We start from the raw sequence: 18739 nt of genomic DNA on the forward strand, positions 1-18739 counted from the left end.
CACATCACACCTACTCTAAAATTGACCACATAATTGGAAGTAAAGCACTGCTCAGCAAATGCAAAACAACTGAAATCATAACAAACAGCCTCTCAGACCATAGTGCAATCAAGTTAGAACTCAGAATTCAGAAACCAACCCAGAACCGCACAGCTTCATGGAAACTGAACAACTGGCTCTTGAATGTTGACTGGATAAACAACAAAATGAAGGCAGAAATAAAGAAGTTCTTCAGAACCAATGAGAACGAAGACACAACATGCCAGAATCTCTGGGACACATTTAAAGCAGTCTCTAGAGGAAAGTATATAGCAATAAGTGCCCATATGAGAAGAATGGAGAGATCCAAAATTGACACCCTATCGTCAAAATTGAAAGAGCTAGAGGAGCAAGATCAAAAAAACTCAAAACCCAGCAGAAGTCAAGAAATAACCAAGATCAGAGCTGAACTGAAGGAGATTGAGACATGAAAAACCCTTCAAAATATCAATAAATCCAAGAGCTGGTTTTTTGAAAAGATCAACAAAATAGACAGACCACTAGCCAGATCGATTAAAAAGAAAAGAGAGAACAACCAAATAGATGCAATAAAAAATGATAAAGGGGAAATCACCACAGATTCCACAGAAATTCAAACCATCATCAGAGAATATTACAAACAACTCTATGCACATAAACTAGTAAACCTGGAAGAAATGGATAAATTCCTGGACTCCTGTGTCCTCCCAAGCCTAAACCAGGAGGAAGCCGAAACTATGAATAGACCAATAACAAGGGCAGAAGTCAAGGCAGCAATTAAGAGCCTACCACACAAAAAAAGCCCAGGTCCAGACGGGTTCACAGCCGAATTCTACCAGACACACAAAGAGGAGCTGGTACCATTCCTTCTGAAACTATTCCAAATAATCCAAAAAGAAGGAATCCTTCCCAAATCATTCTATGAGACCAATATCATCCTGATACCAAAACCCGGCAGAGACCCAACAAGAAAAGAAAACTTCAGGCCAATATCCATGATGAACATAGATGCAAAAATCTTCAATAAAATATTGGCAAGCCGATTGCAACAGCAAATCCAAAAACTTATCCATCATGATCAAGTAGGATTCATCCTGGGGATGCAAGGCTGGTTCAACATACACAAGTCTATAAACGTAATTCACCACATAAACAGAACCAAAAACAAAAACCACATGATTATCTCAATTGATGCAGAGAAGGCATTTGATAAAAATTCAACAGCCCTTTCTGCTAAAAACCCTCAATAAACTCGGTATCGATGGATCATATCTCAAAGTAATAAAAGCTATTTATGACAAACCAACAGCCAATATCATACTGAATGGGCAAAAAGTGGAAGCATTCCCTTTGAAATCCGGCACTAGACAAGGAAGCCCTCTTTCACCACTCCTATTCAATATAGTACTGGAAGTTCTAGCCAGAGCAATCAGGCAAGAAAAAGAAATAAAGGGTATTCAAATAGGAAAGGAGGAAGCCAAATTGTCTCTATTTGCAGACGACATGATAGTATACCTAGAAGACCCCATCGCCTCAGCCCAAAAACTCCTGAAACTGATAAGCAACTTCAGCAAAGTCTCAGGATATAAAATCAATGTGCAAAAATCACAAGCATTCGTCTACACCAATAACAGACTTAAATAGAGCCAAATCAAGAACGAACTGCCATTCACAATTGCTACAAAAAGAATAAAATACCTTGGAATACAACTCACAAGGAACGTAAGGGACCTCTTCAAGGAAAACTACAAACCACTGCTCATCGAAATCAGAGAGGACACAAACAGATGGAGAAACATTCCATGTTCATGGTTAGGAAGAATTAATATCGTAAAAATGGCTATACTGCCCGAAGTAATTTACAGAATTAATTCTATACCCATCAAGCTACCACTGACTTTCTTCACAGAACTGGAAAACACCACCATGAACTTCATATGGAACCAAAAGAGAGCCCGCAATAGCCAAGTCAATTCTAAGCAAAAAGAACACAGCGGGGGGCATAGCACTACCGGATTTCAAAGTATACTACAAGGCTACAGTAATCAAAACAGCATGGTACTGGTACCAAAACAGAGATATAGACCAATGGAACAGAACACAGACATTGGAGGCAACACAACATATCTACAACCATACAATCTTTGATAAACCCGACAAAAACAAGCAATGGGGAAAGGATTCACTGTTCAACAAATGGTGTTGGGAAAACTGGCTAGCCATGTGCAGAAAGCAGAAACTGGACCCCTTCCTGACACCTTACACCAAAATTAACTCCAGATGGATTAAAGACTTAAACATAAGACCTGGCACCATAAAAACCCTAGAGGAAAATCTAGGCAAAACTATCCAAGACATAGGAGTAGGCAAGGACTTCATGAACAAAACACCAAAAGCATTGGCAACAAAGGCCAAAATAGACAAATGGGACCTAATCAAACTCCACAGCTTCTGCACGGCAAAAGAAACAGTCACTAGAGTGAATCGGCACCCAACAGAATGGGAAAAAATTTTTGTAGTTTACCCATCTGACAAAGGGCTGATATCCAGAATTTACAAAGAACTCAAACAGATTTACAGGAAAAAAACAAACAAGCCTATTCAAAAGTGGGCAAAGGATATGAACAGACACTTTACGAAAGAAGACATATATGAGGCCAACAATCATATGAAAAAATGCTCATCATCACAGGTCATCAGAGAGATGCAAATCAAAACCACATTGAGATACCATCTCACGCCAGTTAGAATGGCGATCATTAAAAAATCTGGAGACAACAGATGCTGGAGAGGATGTGGGGAAAAAGGAACACTTTTACACTGTTGGTGGGAGTGTAAATTAGTTCAACCATTGTGGAAGACAGTGTGGCGATTCCTCAAGGCCTTAGAAATAGTAATTCCATTTGACCCAGCAATCCCATTACTGGGTATATATCCAAAGGACTATAAATTGTTCTACTATAAGGACACATGCACACGAATGTTCATTGCAGCACTGTTTACAATAGCAAAGACCTGGAATCAACCCAAATGCCCATCGATGATAGACTGGATTGGGAAAATGTGGCACATATACACTATGGAATATTATGCAGCCATCAGAAATGATGAGTTTGTGTCGTTTGTAGGGACATGGATGAATCTGGAGAACATCATCCTCAGCAAACTGCCACAAGAACAGAAAATGAAACACCGCATATTCTCACTCATAGGCGGGTGATGAAAAATGAGAACACATGGACACGGAGGGGAGTACTAAACACTGGAGTCTATTGGGGGAAAAGGGGAGGGCCAGCGGGAGGGGGAGGTGGCGAGGGATAGCCTGGGGAGAAATGCCAAATGTGGGTGAAGGGGAGAAAGGAAGCAAAACACACTGCCATGTGTGTACCTATGCAACTGTCTCGCATGTTCTGCACATGTACCCTAAAACCTAAAATGCAATAAAAAATTAAATTTAAAAAAAAGTTTTACAAATCACAGGAGGAATAAACATTCATATTCTCTGTCATGTGAAAGCCTCTCTCTTACAGCAAAAAAGGACACTCAGGATGGTTGTGTGTGAGTGCCAGGGAGGCTGGGCTCAGGGTGCAAGTATGCATGGCCATGGAGGCCTCTTCCTGTAGTGCTGCTATTTCATTGTGCATTCTGTCTGCTGAGACTTTAACTTGAATACACACCACATATTTTCCGGAGCATCCTGTTCTCTATCTCAGAGGAACCTCTCGTGTCCATTCCCTGGTTTGCAGGGTAAATTGAAATTGCTAAAAGTTGCATTTAGAGTAGAATAGATGGATTTGAATGCCTGTTGTAGCATCTGGAGCTGCCCTTTTGCTACCTAGCTTATCTTCTCTTAAGAGTCTCACAGTTTTTCCAAGCCCTGTCTGAATTATTTATTTCTAGGTAATGTGATCAAGCTGGAGGAACAGAAGTCAGACTTGGAGAGGCAGCTAAAGACTTTGACCAAACAAATGAAGGTGAGATGTGGGCAGGAACCTTCACCACCATCTTCCTATAAATTACCCCCTCCGAGATCTGGGTCACTCTCTCTATACTGCTTTCTCTTGGAACATTTCCCCAGCATGGTGTGCCCTGGAACTGTAAATTCTTGTTGGCAGGAAGTAAATTCAAAGCAGTCATTTGGTGTCAGGATGGAGAACCTGAAGGTAAAATTCCCACCAGTGCCTTTTCCTAGCAGTGAGACACAGTGGAAGCAGGTCCTCACCAAGCATTGCTGGCATTCTTTCTTGGTGACTAACATGGGGACTCTGGGGTCGCTGCCCAGGCACCAGCCCTGGCAGACATCTGACACAGGGGTGGGCTCTGGCATTTTCAGGAGGAGACCGAGGAATGGAGGCGATTCCAGGCAGATCTGCAGACCGCGGTGGTGGTGGCCAATGACATCAAGTGTGAGGCCCAGCAGGAGCTGCGCACTGTGAAGAGGAAACTGCTGGAGGAGGAAGAGAAGAACGCCCGACTGCAGAAGGAGCTTGGGGATGTGCAGGGCCATGGCAGGATCGTCGCCAACAGAGCCGCCCCTCCGTGAGTCTGGTGGGCACCCGGGCTGTGCTTGCTTCTCACTTAATCTATGTGTGGGGCTCCCTGGTGAGGATGGGACTCTTCATGTCTGTGCCAGGCTCTGCTGTTTCCTTTCTGAGATCACCCTGCATTACTACCACCACCGCACCACTGGGAACATTCTGTCCAGTACCCAGTCCCTGCCATGTTCCAGCTTAAAGGGCTGCTAAGCTCCTCACTTACATATGAAGGGCAAGTTCTAGCCAAGTATCCTGTTAGGCTTAAAGAATAGAAGTCCTGTCTAGGGTGCCCCTTGAATCTTAGTATTTATTAATGTAGGGGAGTACACACTAATAAATATGAATCTACTACCTTGCACAGGTCACTCCCATGCAGTGGGAGAAGCTGGAATCATTCATTTATAAATAGTATTTTATGCTTTAATATGATATTATATTTACCCAATCAGGAATCAATGTCCTTAACTTGAGATTCTTGGATATTAGGAAATGATTTTGAATTTTCAGGTGTCTCTCAAATATCGAACATAGTCTTTTTAGATCAGATTTCCTGGGTTTTGAATGGTCATCAGTTGGCCCTAATTTTTACATGTTTCAAAGATCAGTAGATAGCTCCTGAGCCTTTTGATCTGATGTTCTGTTATGAATTTCATGACATTGGAAAGAGGAAATTTTTCAGAATTCAGTTGTGATTCTCCTGTCAATTCTGCTCCAAGTAATTCACTCATGGAAAATCAGACTCAAGATCGTTATTTTATTTAGTTACTTATTTTTAGAGATAGGGTCTCACTATATTGCCCAAGCTGGACTTGAAATACTGAGCTCAGGAGATTCTTCTGCCTCAGCCTCCTAAATAGGAAAACTAGATTTTGCAGTGTTCGCTCCTGAAGCAGTAGTAAGGCCATTCTGGGTGGCCTCAGTGTCTGCTTTTGTTTGTTTGCCTCTGTCTTGCTTCCCTATTGTCTGTCATTGGAAGAAAATCCGAGTCCGAACTTGTGTTGCTTCACACGGACATTATTTTAATGATAAATGGTAAAAGACAGATCCTGAGGTTCTGTGGTGGCCCTGAATGGGTTCTTGTATGAGATGCCGTGTTTCTTACATATATTCTGAGACACAGGCAAGACCATGCATCATGAACCCTGATATTCTAGGAAATCTCTGCATGTGTCTTGGCAGTTTAGGACTCCCTGTGCTGCACCCTGCATCTTCAACCTTAACATCACTTTAAAAAACACACACACACACACACAGAATGTTTCTTTTTTGATTTTTCCAGTGATCTGCAAACCTACCTTCCAATCCAACAATTTAATCCCTTATCAAAAGACATTTCAAAATTTTAGAATGGACACCAATGAGAACACTTCATGGTACTGAAATTAGGCATCAGAACGTTTCTGCCTGTCAACACATTTGGCAGGATGTCAGACAAATGCTGATGATTTCTTGTCTGATTTTGTACTTTTCTGGCAAGCTGCCCCCTCTAAAGGGTTGGCAGTTAGTCGCTGTTGGTTCAGCCACTTCCAGCACCTACCCAATGAGCAAGACTTGAAACCAACTCACATCCTCAAAGCTCCAGAAGCCACCTAGTGTTTCCATCTTGGCTGAATGAGTTCTTGATTGAAACTCAATTTGACTTTGATAGTCATCTAATGAGAACTCAAAAGTTATTCTTGGTTCAGCCACAGCCAAAGAACTTACAGAGCGTTCTCTGGTGAGGTCCTCAAGGTCAACTGAGAGAAGGTAAGGTCACCCAAAAAAACACCTGGATCCCGACATGGGATTACCCGGTTCTTAAGTTCTGCTTGTGTTCATGGGCACTCAATGGGGTTGGTTGCAGCCAGGCTGATAAGCAGGAGATGAAGCGCCCAGGCAGAAGTGCAAGTCAGCATTCATTGCTGGAACTCCGTAACTAAACAGTGGGATATCATCTAACTCATCCATGATCTTCAGTCCTGTTACACTTTCACAGATATTTTTATTTCAGAGTCAGAATAACTGATGTTAAGGTACGTGGGGAAGGAAGGCAGTAGTCTCATCTTTGCAGTCAAGCAGCAATATCTCATTCCCAGCCTCATGTTTGCAGAAATATCTCATTCTCAGCCTTGCCTCCTGCCTCTGTTAAAAGAGGTGGGAAGAATGGGTTGTTTTTGAGATCCCTTTAAGCTCTGCTGTTCTCTGGACTGGCTGGTTAGCTGACCTTTCCCTGGTAGGAGAATGAGAAAGTGCCAGCCTTAGCATTGTTCTGGGGCAGTACTTTGAATCTCTTTAACACAGTGGTATTTCCATATCTTAGTTGTGGCTTGTGGACCTGATCTTTCTCTTCCAGAAATGTGAACAAGCCATTGTGTTTTTAGGAACCTAAAAGTGATGTGTTTCACTGGATACATATAAATTAACAGATGAAAAGATAATAACATTTTCAGCTGTGGCTCCTCCCAGTTTTGAAAATTCTTCAGTTAAGAAAAAGGCTTTGAAATGAAAACTGTCATTGAAATGAACACATCAGATCTTTTTCCTGAAAAGTTGAATCCTGGGGCCTGGCAAAATCAGGAAAAAACACAGGCAGCTCAATGTAATGATACGCTGGGCCACATAGAAGCTTTCTTAATGAAAGACACTGTTCGTGAACTGCGCATGGCACAGGCTTCTCAAGCAGCAGCAGGGAAAGACCTCTGTGTTTGTGGCATTTGTTTCTCTTGTTCTGAAACAGCAAATGCCATTACTTTTTAGGGTGACTTAGCTAATTCTTACTGAGTTTATCATATAACACCAATAAACATCCATGGAAAACATCTTTAAAAGCGATCGTTCAACACACTTAACATCTCTGCCTAATTAATGCTATTGGTTTCTGAACAGAATGTCTGTGATTCAAACGTGTTTTGCCTGCACCACCAGTTCTTGCATTGTTGCCTCTTGGAGGTGAGCAGCGTGGCAGCACAGCACTGCAGACTCCGCTGGAATTGGTTAACTCCGTGTGTGCACATCTGTGTCAGCCTGAGCATCACTGTGTGTGCCTGTGCCGCCCTCTGTGTTGCTCTGATATGGGTCATAGCTGCTCAGCATGTGTTCTCCAGCTACCATGAAAAGGGGAAGGGTGGAAGTTGGAGGTATAGATTCTTTAAGGTCCCTTTTTCAGCCACAGCTGCTCTGATACCAAGCCTGTTTCCCAGGTGGAGGAGGCCATTCTCCTGGGACTATTTTTTTTTTCCAGACAGAATTTTACTCTTGTTGTCCAGGCTGGAGTGCAGTGGCGGTGATCTCGGCTCACTGCAATCTCTGCCTCCTGGGTTCAAGTGATTCTCCTGCCTCAGCCCTGAGAGTAGCTGGGATTGCAGGTGCCTGCCACCCTGCCCAGGGAATTTTTATATTTTTAGTAGAGACAGGGTTTTACCATGTTGGCCAGGCTGGTCTCAAACTTCTGACCTCAGGTGATCCATCCGCCGCAGCCTCCCAAAGTGCTGGGATTACAGGCATAAGCCACAATGCCCGACCTCTCCTGAGGATTAAGCAGTTTCTGAACAAACCTCACCTTAGCAACCCATGACCCATGATGCACAAGGGTCTTCAGCACTTAATTTGGCCCTTGATGCAGAACCTGGTCCTCTCATATGCTCTTACTCCAGCCAGCATTATCTGTTCACTCACATAGTACTTTTTTTCATAGTTTAAAAGTACATTTATGATGTTAGATACACAGTCTATAATTCTAAAGAGATGTGTCTATCTCCCAGTTTTAATCGATTTCAACTGTGTGGACATAAACTTTCTTTAGGCCTTTAGGATTTTTAGGTTGCAATTATAAAAGCAGGAAGGTTTTTTGGCCTTGACAATAGAGAGAAGCATGAGCCTCTCTGTAAATTCGGGAGGTGCCGGTGGTGTTCATTGTGGACATCTCTTTCTTCACCACATAGTTCTTTTGTTGGAGAAGTTTTGGCAGAAGGAGCCTAGTACAGGCGTTTGCAGTCCTTTTTTTTTTTTTAATCTCTGAAAATTTTTGGCTTCCAAAAAATTGGAACAGTAGGAATTAAAACCCGTTGGCCTATCCTGCACATTAGCTTTTCCCTGTGGGACAGCATAAGCTGGAAATTCTTGCATTTGTAAACTAAGACTGTGTTGCCTTAGGTAACTCCTTTACCGCCTCTCCCTCCCGTTTCTATTTTCACAGCTCCCTGGGTTCTGTCAGCTAGCAGAGCATTTGGTGGAAGAAAGACAGCCCAGCTCTTGCCATGATTGGGAGCCACAGCCATCTCTAGATGAAAGGGGGAATGTGTAGAGGAGAAATTGCCTCTTTATAAAGAGCCCAATTGTCTCCTTGTGACATTCACTGTTTCTCAGTCATTGCCGTCAAGTCTCTGCTTTTTGTCCACATTTTGGGATCAGCTCATTGTATGATCAAAGATAATGTTTCCCTCTTTTTACTTTTTCTCAGAAGATTCAGCTGTCTTTTATTTGGAGAATAAAATGAAGTTGTATTGAAAAACGTAGAAGTCTCATGAAAAAGTGATTTGCAGCTGGAGCGCTGAGAGGGCTCAGTGGCAGAGCTGGGCGCAGCGCAGGCTCAAGTTCTTTTGTTATTGTTGCTGTTGTTTTGACATGGAGTTATACTCTTGTTGCCCAGGCTGAAGTGCAATGGCATGATCTCGGCTTACTGCAGCCTCTGCCTCCTGGGTTCAAGTGATTCTCTTGCCTCAGACCCCTAAGTAGCTAAAATTACAGGCGTCTGCCCCCATGCCCAGCTAATTTTTGTATTGTTAGTAGAGACGGAGTTTCACCATGTTGGTCAGGCTGGTCTCAAACTCCTGACCTCAGGTGATCTTTCAGCCTCCCAAAGTGCTGGGATTACAGACTTGAGCCACCACGCCCAGCCCCTAAGGCCCGAGTTCTGCTTTTTGGCATTCATTTCTCTGCTTCCTTTTGACTGTGGTATCTGATGATCTTGGAATTCACATAGCTCACGGCAAAATAGGAAGCCATCTGTGTGATGCTGTATTCCAAAGAAGTCAAAAAGTTCGACAAGACAGAGTTTTGCTCTTGTTGCCCAAGGCTGGAGTGCACTGGTGCGATCTCAGCTCACTGCAACTCTCCTCTCCTGGATTCAAGTAATTTTCATGCCTCGGCCTCCCAAGTAATTGGGATTACAGGCACCTGCCACCGTACCTGGCTAATTTTGTATTTTTAGTAGAGATACGATTTCACCATATTGGTAAGGCTGGTCTTGAACTCCTGTTCTCAAGTGATCCAACCACCTCGGCCTCCCAAAGTGCTGGGATTACAGGCATGAGCCCCTGTGCCCAGCCCCATCTGTGGTGTCTTGATTGAGCCTCATCACTCAGAGTCTGACTTCATTACCTCATTTGAAACAAGGTGCCTCCAAGCGTTGGGTTGATTTCCAAAATCTTGCTGGGCTAAACATAAGTAGATGTTTGATTGATCATAAAGGATGTTGTTAAGCCAGATAGGTAAGGATGGTGACAACGGCAATAGAAATCTAATGGAAAACAATTGAATGACAACTATACCAAAAGCTTCATGGATGAAACTCGCCCTGGAAACTTAGTGTTCAACTCAGAGTGATCCACAATTCAAAATACGATTTTAAACTGCTGGAAATGCATGTGTTTGTGAAGATCCAAGTCCAATTCAGCAACCTCCATCAGGCAGAAATCTGCAATTCTCATGTGAGGAACTGGTTTACAGTGTACAAAGCATGGAGCTCTTAGCTACGTTATCCAAAGAATGAGACAAGACAAGAGTTACTGTCTAATAAAAGGAAAATTAGGAATAGGAATGCTCTTTAAACTCAGGAATATATTTTGGGGTGTCAAACTGGACAGCGTAGAATCACTGGAAAAATTAGCTTGGCATCAGAAAGAAGAGACATTGAGGTCTCTGTAAAAATAACTTAGATACTTGTGAATAGGACCAAAATTTATATTTCGGGAGCTCTTTACCTCAGATTCAGAATTCTTAGAATTATTTAAAATTCAGTTGCTGGATGTTTTCAAATATAAACAAGAAAACTGCAACCTCAACTTAAAAGGCACTGCTGTATTTGTACCCCACATTTTGACCTGTCATTAGGTACTGTTGAATATTTTTATCTGTGAGCATTTATGAAGTGCAGAATAAACATTATCATAGAGAAGCGTCTGCTGCTTAGTTTTAATCTGCCAGCTACGTTTCTGCAGGGCCTTTATGTCATTTTATTCTACATTTTTTTCTGAATACAATTTCAGAACTTCAGAGCCACATCAAGTAACTAGAATTTGAGGTAGAAAAAAGCTGGACTGTAAGTCGTAAACAGGAAGTTGACATGGAATATGAACAATTTCATTATTAGAACAAAAGGGCATGGAGTAAAAATGCTAATTTTGCATAATTTTTCAAACTTTAGGGTCTCAGAAAATATAGTCTGGACTTAAAGTCTAGATGTGTTTTGTTGACATTTAAATATGAATAGATTGGTGACTTAATGTATTGGATTTTTTAATTATGAAGTAATATTTAGGTATACTAATAACAAACTGGAGATGCGTGAAGAAAAATATTAATCTTTTCCCTCATTACCACCTGTGAGGAAATCAGTGTTAACAGTGTGTACATTTTTCTTTACTCATAAATATGTATAGGGTTCATTTTTATATTTTTAATAAATTTGGATTATATTCTCTTCAGTACTCTGCACCTTTATTTTTTATTGTACTTTAGGTTCTGGGGTACATGTGCAGATGATGCAGGATTATTGCATAGGTACATACATGGCAATGTGGTTTGCTGCCTCCATCCCCCTGTCACCTATGTCTGGCATTTCTCCCCATGTTATCCCTCCCCAACCTCCCTACCCACCACTGCCCCTCCCCTACTCCCCCCCAACAGACCCCAGTGTGTGATGCTCCCCTCCCTGTGTCCATGTTTTCTCATTGAACACCCGCCTATTAGTGAATACGTGCAGTGTTTGTTTTTCTATTCTTGTGTCAGTTTGCTTCCAGATTCCAGATTCATCCATGTCCCTAGATTTATCCATTTCCCTGCCAAGGACACGAACTCATCTTTTTTTTTTTTTTTTCCCTGAGACAGAGTCTTGCTGTGTTTCCAGGCTGGAGTACAGTGGCACAATCTCGGCTCACTGCAACCTCCGCCTCCTGGGTTCAAGCATTTCTTCTGCCTCGGCTTCCCAAGTAGCTGGGACCACAGGCACGTGCCACCGCACCTGGCTAATTTTTGTATCTTTTTGAGTAGAGCTGGGATTTCACCATGTTGGCCAGGATGGTCTCGATCTCTTTACCTCGTGTTCTGCCTGCCTCGGCCTCCCAAAGTGCTGGGATTACAGAACTCATCGTTTTTTTTTTGGCTGCATAGTATTCATAGTGGATAGGTGTCACATTTTCCTTGTCTAGTCTATCATCGATGGGGGCATTTGGGTTGGATCCAGGTCTTTGCTATTGTAAATAGTGCCACAGTGAACATACATGTGCATGTGTCTTTATAATAGAATGATTTATAATCCTTTGGATATATACCCAGTAATGGGATTGCTGGGTCAAATGGAATTTCTATTTCTAGGTCCTTGAGGAATCGCCACACTGTCTTCCACAATGGTTGAACTAATTTACACTCCCACCAGCAGTGTAAAAGTGTTCCTATTTCTCCACATCCTCTCCAGCATCTGTTGTCTCCAGATTTTTTAATGATCGCCATTCTAACTGGCATGAGATGGTATCTCAATGTGGTTTTGATTTGCATTTCTTTAATGACCAGTGATGATGAGCATTTTTTCATATGTTTGTTGGCCTCATAAATGTCTTCTTTGAAAAGCATCTGTTCATGTTGTTCACCCACATTTGAATGGGTTTGTTTGTTTTTTTTCTTATAAATCTGTTTTAGTTCTTTGTAGATTCTGGATATTAGCCCTTCGTCAGATGGGTAGATTGCAAAAATTTTTTCCCATTCTATTGGTTGCCGGTTCACTCTAATGATTGTTTCTTTTGCTGTACAGAAGCTCTTAAGTTTAATTAGATCCCACTTGTCTGTTTTGGCTTTTGTTGCGTTTGCTTTTGGTGTATTAGTCATTAAGTCCTTGCCTGTGCCTATGTCCTGAATGGCTTTGCTTAGATTTTATTCTAGGGTTTTTATGGTGTTAGGTCTTACATTTAATTTTTTAAAACATCTGGAGTTAATTTTAGTGTAAGGTGTCAGGAAGGGGTCCAGTTTCTGTTCTCTGCACATGGCTAGCCACTTATCCCAACATCATTAATTAAACAGGGAATCCTTTCCGCATTGCTTATTTTCATCAGGTTTGTCAAAGATCAGATGGTCATAGATGTATGGCGTTACTTCCGAGGCCCCTGTTCTGTTCCATTTGGTACCAGTACCATGCTGTTTTCATTACTGTAGCCTTGTAGTATAATTCGAAGTCAGGTAGCATGATGCCTCCAGCTTTGTTCTTTTTGCTTAGGATTGTCTTGGCTGTGCGGGCTCTCTTTTGGTTCCATATGAAGTTTAAGGTGTTTTTTTCCAGTTCTGTGAAGAGGGTCATAAGTAGCTTGATGGGGATAGCACTGAATCTGTAAATTACTTTGGGCAGTATGGACATTTTCAAAATATTTATTCTTCCTAACCATGAGCATGAAATATTTTTCCATCTGTTTGTATCTTCTCTTATTTCCTTGAGCAGTGGTTTGTAGTTCTCCTTGAGGAGGTCCTTTACATCCTTTGTTAGTTGTATTCCTGGGTATTTTATTCTCTTTTGTAGCAGTTGTGAATGGGAGTTCGTTCTTGATTTGGCTCTCTCTAAGTCTGTTATTGGTGTATAGGAATGCCTGTGATTTCTGCACATTGATTTTTTTATCCTGAGACTTTGCTGAACTTGCTTATCAGTTTCAGGAGATTTTGGGCGGAGAAGATGGGGTCTTTTAAATATACAATCATGTCGTCTGCAAATAGAGACAATTTGACTTCCTCCTTTCCTAATTGAATACCCTTTATTTCTTTTTGTTGCCTGATTGCTCTGGCTAGAACTTCCAATACTGTATTGGATAGGAGTGGTGAGAGAAGGCATCCTTGTCTAGTGCCAGATTTCAAAGGGAATGCTTTCAGTTTTTGCCCATTCAGTATGATACTGGCTATGGGTTTGTTGTAAATAGCTTTTATTATTTTGAGATATGTTCCGTCAATACCTAGTTTATTCAGAGTTTTTAGCATAAAGGGCTGTTGAATTTTGTTAAAGGCCTTCTCTGCATCTATTGAGATAATCGTAGTGGTTTTTGTCTTTGGTTCTGTTTATGTGGTGAATTACGTTTATGGACTTGCATCCATTGAACCAGCCTTGCATCCCCGGGATGAATTCTACTTGATGATGGTGGATAAGCTTTTTGATGTGCTGTTGCAATCGGTTTGCCAGTATTTTATAGAAGATTTTTGTGTCTATGTTCATCATGGATATTGGCCTGAAGTTTTCTTTTCTCGTTGAGTCTCTGCTGGGTTTTGGTATCAGGATGATGTTGGTCTCATAAAATGATTTGGGAAGGATTCCCTCTTTTTGGATTGTTTGGAATAGTTTCAGAAGGAGCGGTACCAGCTCCTCTTTGTATGTCTGGTAGAATTCGGCTGTAAACCCATCTGGACCCGGGCTTTTTTTTGGTGGGTAGGCTCTTAATTGCTGCCTCAACTTCAGCCCTTGTTATTGGTCTATTCAAGGTTTCAACTTTTCCTCGTTTAGGCTTGGGAGGGTGCAACTGTCCAGGAATTTATCCATTTCTTCCAGGTTTACTGGTTTATGTGTATAGAGTTGTTTATAGTAATCTGTGATGGTAGTTTGTATTTCTGTGGAATCGGTGGTAATAATCCTTTTTATTGTTTTTTGTTGCATCTATTCGATTCTTCTCTCTTTTCTCTTTAATCTGGCTAGCGGTCTATTGTATTCATCTTTCCAAAAAATCAGCTCCTGGATTTATTGATTATTTTTTAAGGGTTTTTTTGTGTGTCTGTCTCCTTCAGTTCTGCCCTGATCTTAGTTACTATTTCTTGTCTTCTGCTACCTTTCGAGTTGTTTTGATCTTGCTCCTTTAGTTCTTTTAATTTTGATGATAGGGTGTCGATTTTACATCTTTCCTAACTTCTCATGTGGGCATTTAGTGCTATAAATTTCCCTCTATACACTGCTTTAAATGTGTCCCAGAGATTCTGGTGTGTTGTGTATTTGTTCTCATTGGTTTTGAAGAACATCTTTATTTCTGTCTTCATTTCATTGTTTATCCAGTCAACATTCAAGAGCCAGTTTTTCAATTTCCATGAAGTTGTGTGGTTCTGAATTAGTTTCTTAAGCCTGAGTTCTAATTTAATTGCACTATGGTCTGAGAGACTGTTTGTTATGATTTCTGTTCTTGTGCATTTGCTGAGGAGTGATTTACTTCCAATTATGTGGTCAGTTTTAGAGTAGGTGTGATATGGTGCTGAGAAGAATGTATATTGTGTGAATTTGGGGTGGAGAGTTCTATAGATGTCTATTAGGTTTGCTTGGTGTAGATCTGAGTTCAAGTCCTAGATATCCTTGTTAATTTTCTGTCTCATTGATCTCTCTAATATTGACAGTGGAGCGTTAAAAGTATCCCAGTATTATTGTGTGGGAGTGTAAGTCTTTTTGTAGGTCATTAAGAACTTGCTTTATGTATCTGGGTGCTCCTGAATTGGGTGTGTATATAATAGGATAGTTAGCTCTTCTTGTTACATTGATCCTTTTACCATTATGCAATGCCCTTCTTTGTCTCTTGATCTTTGTTGGTTTAAAGCCGATTTTTTTTTTAAGAGACTAGGATCGCAACTCCTCTTTTTTTGCTCGCCATTGCTTGGTAAATCTTCCTGCATCCCTTTATTTTGAGCCTATGCGTGTCCTTGCACATAAGATGGGTTTCCTGAATACAACACACTGATGGGTTTTGACTTTTTATCCAATTTGCCAGTCCCTGTCTTTTGATTGGGGCGTTTAGCCCATTTTACATTTAAGGTTAATATTGTTATGTGTGAATTTGATTCTACCATTTTGATGCTAGCTGGTTGTTTTGACCGTTAGTTGACGCAGTTTCTTCATTGTGTTGATGGTCTTTACCATTTGATATGTTTTTGGAGTGGCTGGTACTGGTTGTTCCTTTCTATGTTTAGTGCTTATTTCAGGAGCTCTTGTAAGGCAGGCCTGGTAGTGACAAAATCTCTCAGCAATTGCTTGTTTGTAAAGGATTTTATTTTTCCTTTGCTTATGAAGCTTAGTTTGGCTGGATATGAAATTCTAGCCCCAGTGAGATATGCAGAGCCATAAGGATAGACTTCTGCATTCTGGTGACCACCTGACTCCACCTGGACTGTGATTCATGACTCAACACATCCTGTGGCCCCCACCCAGAGGTTGACTTAGCACATGAGGACCATTTTCGACACCCCTGTAGTTTCATCCCCAGTCAGCATCACCCATTCCCTAGCCCCCTGCCTGCCAACTTATCTATAGAAATACTAGCCTCTGAGTTCTCAGGGAGGCTGATTTGAGTAATAAACACTGTCTTCCAATTGGCTTTAAAAAAAATTCTAGGTTGAAAGTTATTTTCTTTAAGGATGTTGAGTATTGGCCCCCACCCTCTCCTGGCTTGTAGGGTTTCTGCCTAGAGATCCACTGTGAGTCTGATGGGCTTCCCTTTGTGGGTAACCCAATCTTTCTCTTTGGCTGTCCTTAGCATTTTCTCCTTCATTTCAACCCTGGTGAATCTGACGATTATGTGCCCTGGGGTTGCTCTTCTTGAGGAATATCTTTGTGGTGTTCTCTGTATTTCCTGGACTTGAATGTTGGCCTGCCTTGCTAGGTTGAGGAAGTTCTCCTGGATAATATCCTGAAGAGTGTTTTCCAGCTTGGATTTACTCTGTTCGTCACATTCAGGTACACCTATCAAACATAGATTAGGTCTTTTGACATAATTTCATATTTCTTGGAGGCTTTGTTTATTTCTTTTCACTCCTTTTTCTCTAATCTTGCCTTCTCATTTTATTTCATTGAATTGGTCTTCAATCTCTGATATCCTTTCTTCTGCTTGGTCAGTTCGGCTATTGAAACTTGTGTATGCTTCGTGTTCTCGTGTTGTGTTTTTCAGCTCCATCAAGTCATTTATATTCTTCTCTAAGCTGTTTATTCTTGTTTGCATTTTGTCTAACCTTTTTTCAAGGTGCTTAGTTTCTTTGCATTGTGTTAGGACATGTTCTTTTAGCTCAGAGAAGTTTGTCATTACCCACCTTCTGAAGCCTGTTTCTGTCAATTCATCAGACTCATTCTCCATCCAGCTTTGTTCCCTTGCTGGTGGGGAGTTGTGATCCCTTAGAGGAGGAGAGGCATTCTGGTTTTGGGTGTTTTCATCCATGTTGTGATGGTTTTTTCCCATCTTTGTGGATTTATCTACCTGTGGTCTTTGTAGTTGGTGACTTTCAGATGGGGTCTCTGAGTGGACATCTTTTTTGTTGATGTTGAAGTTATTTCTTTCTGTTTTTTAGCTTTCCTTTTAACAGCGAGGTCCCTCTGCTTTAGGACTACTGGAAGTTCACTCCAGACCCTGCTTGCCTGGGGATCACCTGCAGCAGCTGCAGAACAGTAAGGGATGCTGTTGGTTTCTTCTTCTGTTATCTTCATCCCCAAAGGATACCCGCCAGATGTCAGCCTGAACTCTCCCTTTTGAGGTGCCTCTTTAGATATACAGGGGTCAGGGAGCTGCTTAAGGAGACAGTCTGTCCCTTATAGGAGCTCAAGTGCTGAGTTGGGAGCTCCATTGTTCCATTCAGAGCTGCTGGGCAGGGACGTTTACGTCTGCTGCAGTGGAACTCATAATCACCTTTTCCCCCAGGTGCTCTGTCCTGGGAAGAGGGAGCTTTATAAGTCCCTGACATGCTGCTGCCTTTTTTCAGAGATGCCCTGCCCAGCAAGGATGTAGTCTATTCATGGTCTGCCAGCAGAGGTGTTGCTGAGCTGCCATGGCCTCTGCCCAGCTGCTGTGTTAACTTCCTTGTGGTTTTGTTTACAGAGGCACAGTTTGAACTGCCTCGGTAATCGTGGTCTGCCTTGGTAGTGGCTGACGCCTTTCCCCCACCAAGCTGGAATATCCTGGGTCCAGCTAGGCTTGCTGAGAACCTCAACCCAGAGCATTTCTGATTGCTGGTCTTCACTGGTGGTGGGACGCACTGAGCCAGATCACCTGGCTCTCTGTTTCAGCCCCCTTTTTTTTCAGTTGAATGGGCAGCACTGTATCCCAGGTGTCCCAGGTGCCAGTTGATATGGCCCCCTGGATTTGTATGAGTTTTTGAGCAGAGACCTGCAGCGCTGGCTGAAACAGCAGTGGTGGAAACTCGTGGCACTTTTCAGCCCGGGAATCTCCTGATCTGTGGGCAGTAAAAACTCGTTTGGAAATATGGCGATCACTCACCCTCTGTGTTCTTCTCACTGGGAACTGCACTCCAGAGCTGTTCCTATTTGGCCACCTTGGATCTCCCCCTACTTTTCATTTTACATATTTTAGGTATCCTTCCAGGTCCATACCTACAAATTTAGCTTATTTTAAGAGCTTCATGACCTTCCACAGGAGGGACATGTCCTGGAATATTAAAATACTGTCTTGCTAATGCACAACAAGGTTATAATTTTTTTCTTTATGAGCAGTGCTATAGCAGCCATCCTTATTCATATAGTCCTGATTTTATTGTTGGAATTTGTAGATTAAGATGCTGGTGTTCAAATTACCTTCTTATCCTGTTTGTTTTTATTGTCATATGTGCTTATAGTGAAATTTGAAAGTGAAATTTAGAAGATATTGTTTGACACCTGAGAGACAAAGCACTTTATAATTTCTGTCTCCAAATAGAGTGAAAAATTTGTTACATTTGTTTTGTACAAAATAAGTATTTAGAGAAAATTACATTCCAGGCAAGGGCATAGAATGAGTAAAGGCACAGAGACAGGACATAAAAGTAAACAACTTCAGGTGGCTGGGTGAATAGTCCAAAACTAGATGGGTATAGGGGAGTCATGGGAGATCAACCAAAAGGCCTGGGATTGAGCTTCATTCAGATGTTCAAGAAAGAACCGGACCGGAGTGTGCATGTGGTTGACACAGCTGCCTTCTTCACAAATATTAATATGCTGATTGTGAAGGTAG

General features: G+C 41.7%; 1 protein-coding gene across 39 annotated transcripts in view; it reads left to right on the top strand.

Annotated features, from left to right (window-relative positions):
* Positions 1–18739, top strand: part of SPECC1 (sperm antigen with calponin homology and coiled-coil domains 1) — a 498473-nt gene that overhangs the window by 292529 nt on the left and 187205 nt on the right. For 30 of the 39 annotated variants that reach the window (XR_013535346.1, XR_013535347.1, XR_013535355.1 and 27 more), the window contains 2 exons: positions 3919–3992; positions 4352–4557. Coding sequence is in view for 26 of the 39 variants with exons in the window: in XM_078372281.1 (XP_078228407.1) it covers positions 3919–3992; positions 4352–4557 (280 nt within the window). In the remaining 13 variants the exon portion in view is untranslated. Of the gene's footprint in view, positions 1–3918; positions 3993–4351; positions 4567–8727; positions 11240–18739 lie in introns of those variants that run through there. The other 9 variants (XM_078372296.1, XM_078372294.1, XM_078372295.1 and 6 more) reach the window with 3 other exon arrangements.

The sequence above is a fragment of the Callithrix jacchus genome, chromosome 5 (assembly GCF_049354715.1).
Source record: "Callithrix jacchus isolate 240 chromosome 5, calJac240_pri, whole genome shotgun sequence".
Lineage (NCBI taxonomy): Eukaryota > Metazoa > Chordata > Mammalia > Primates > Cebidae > Callithrix > Callithrix jacchus.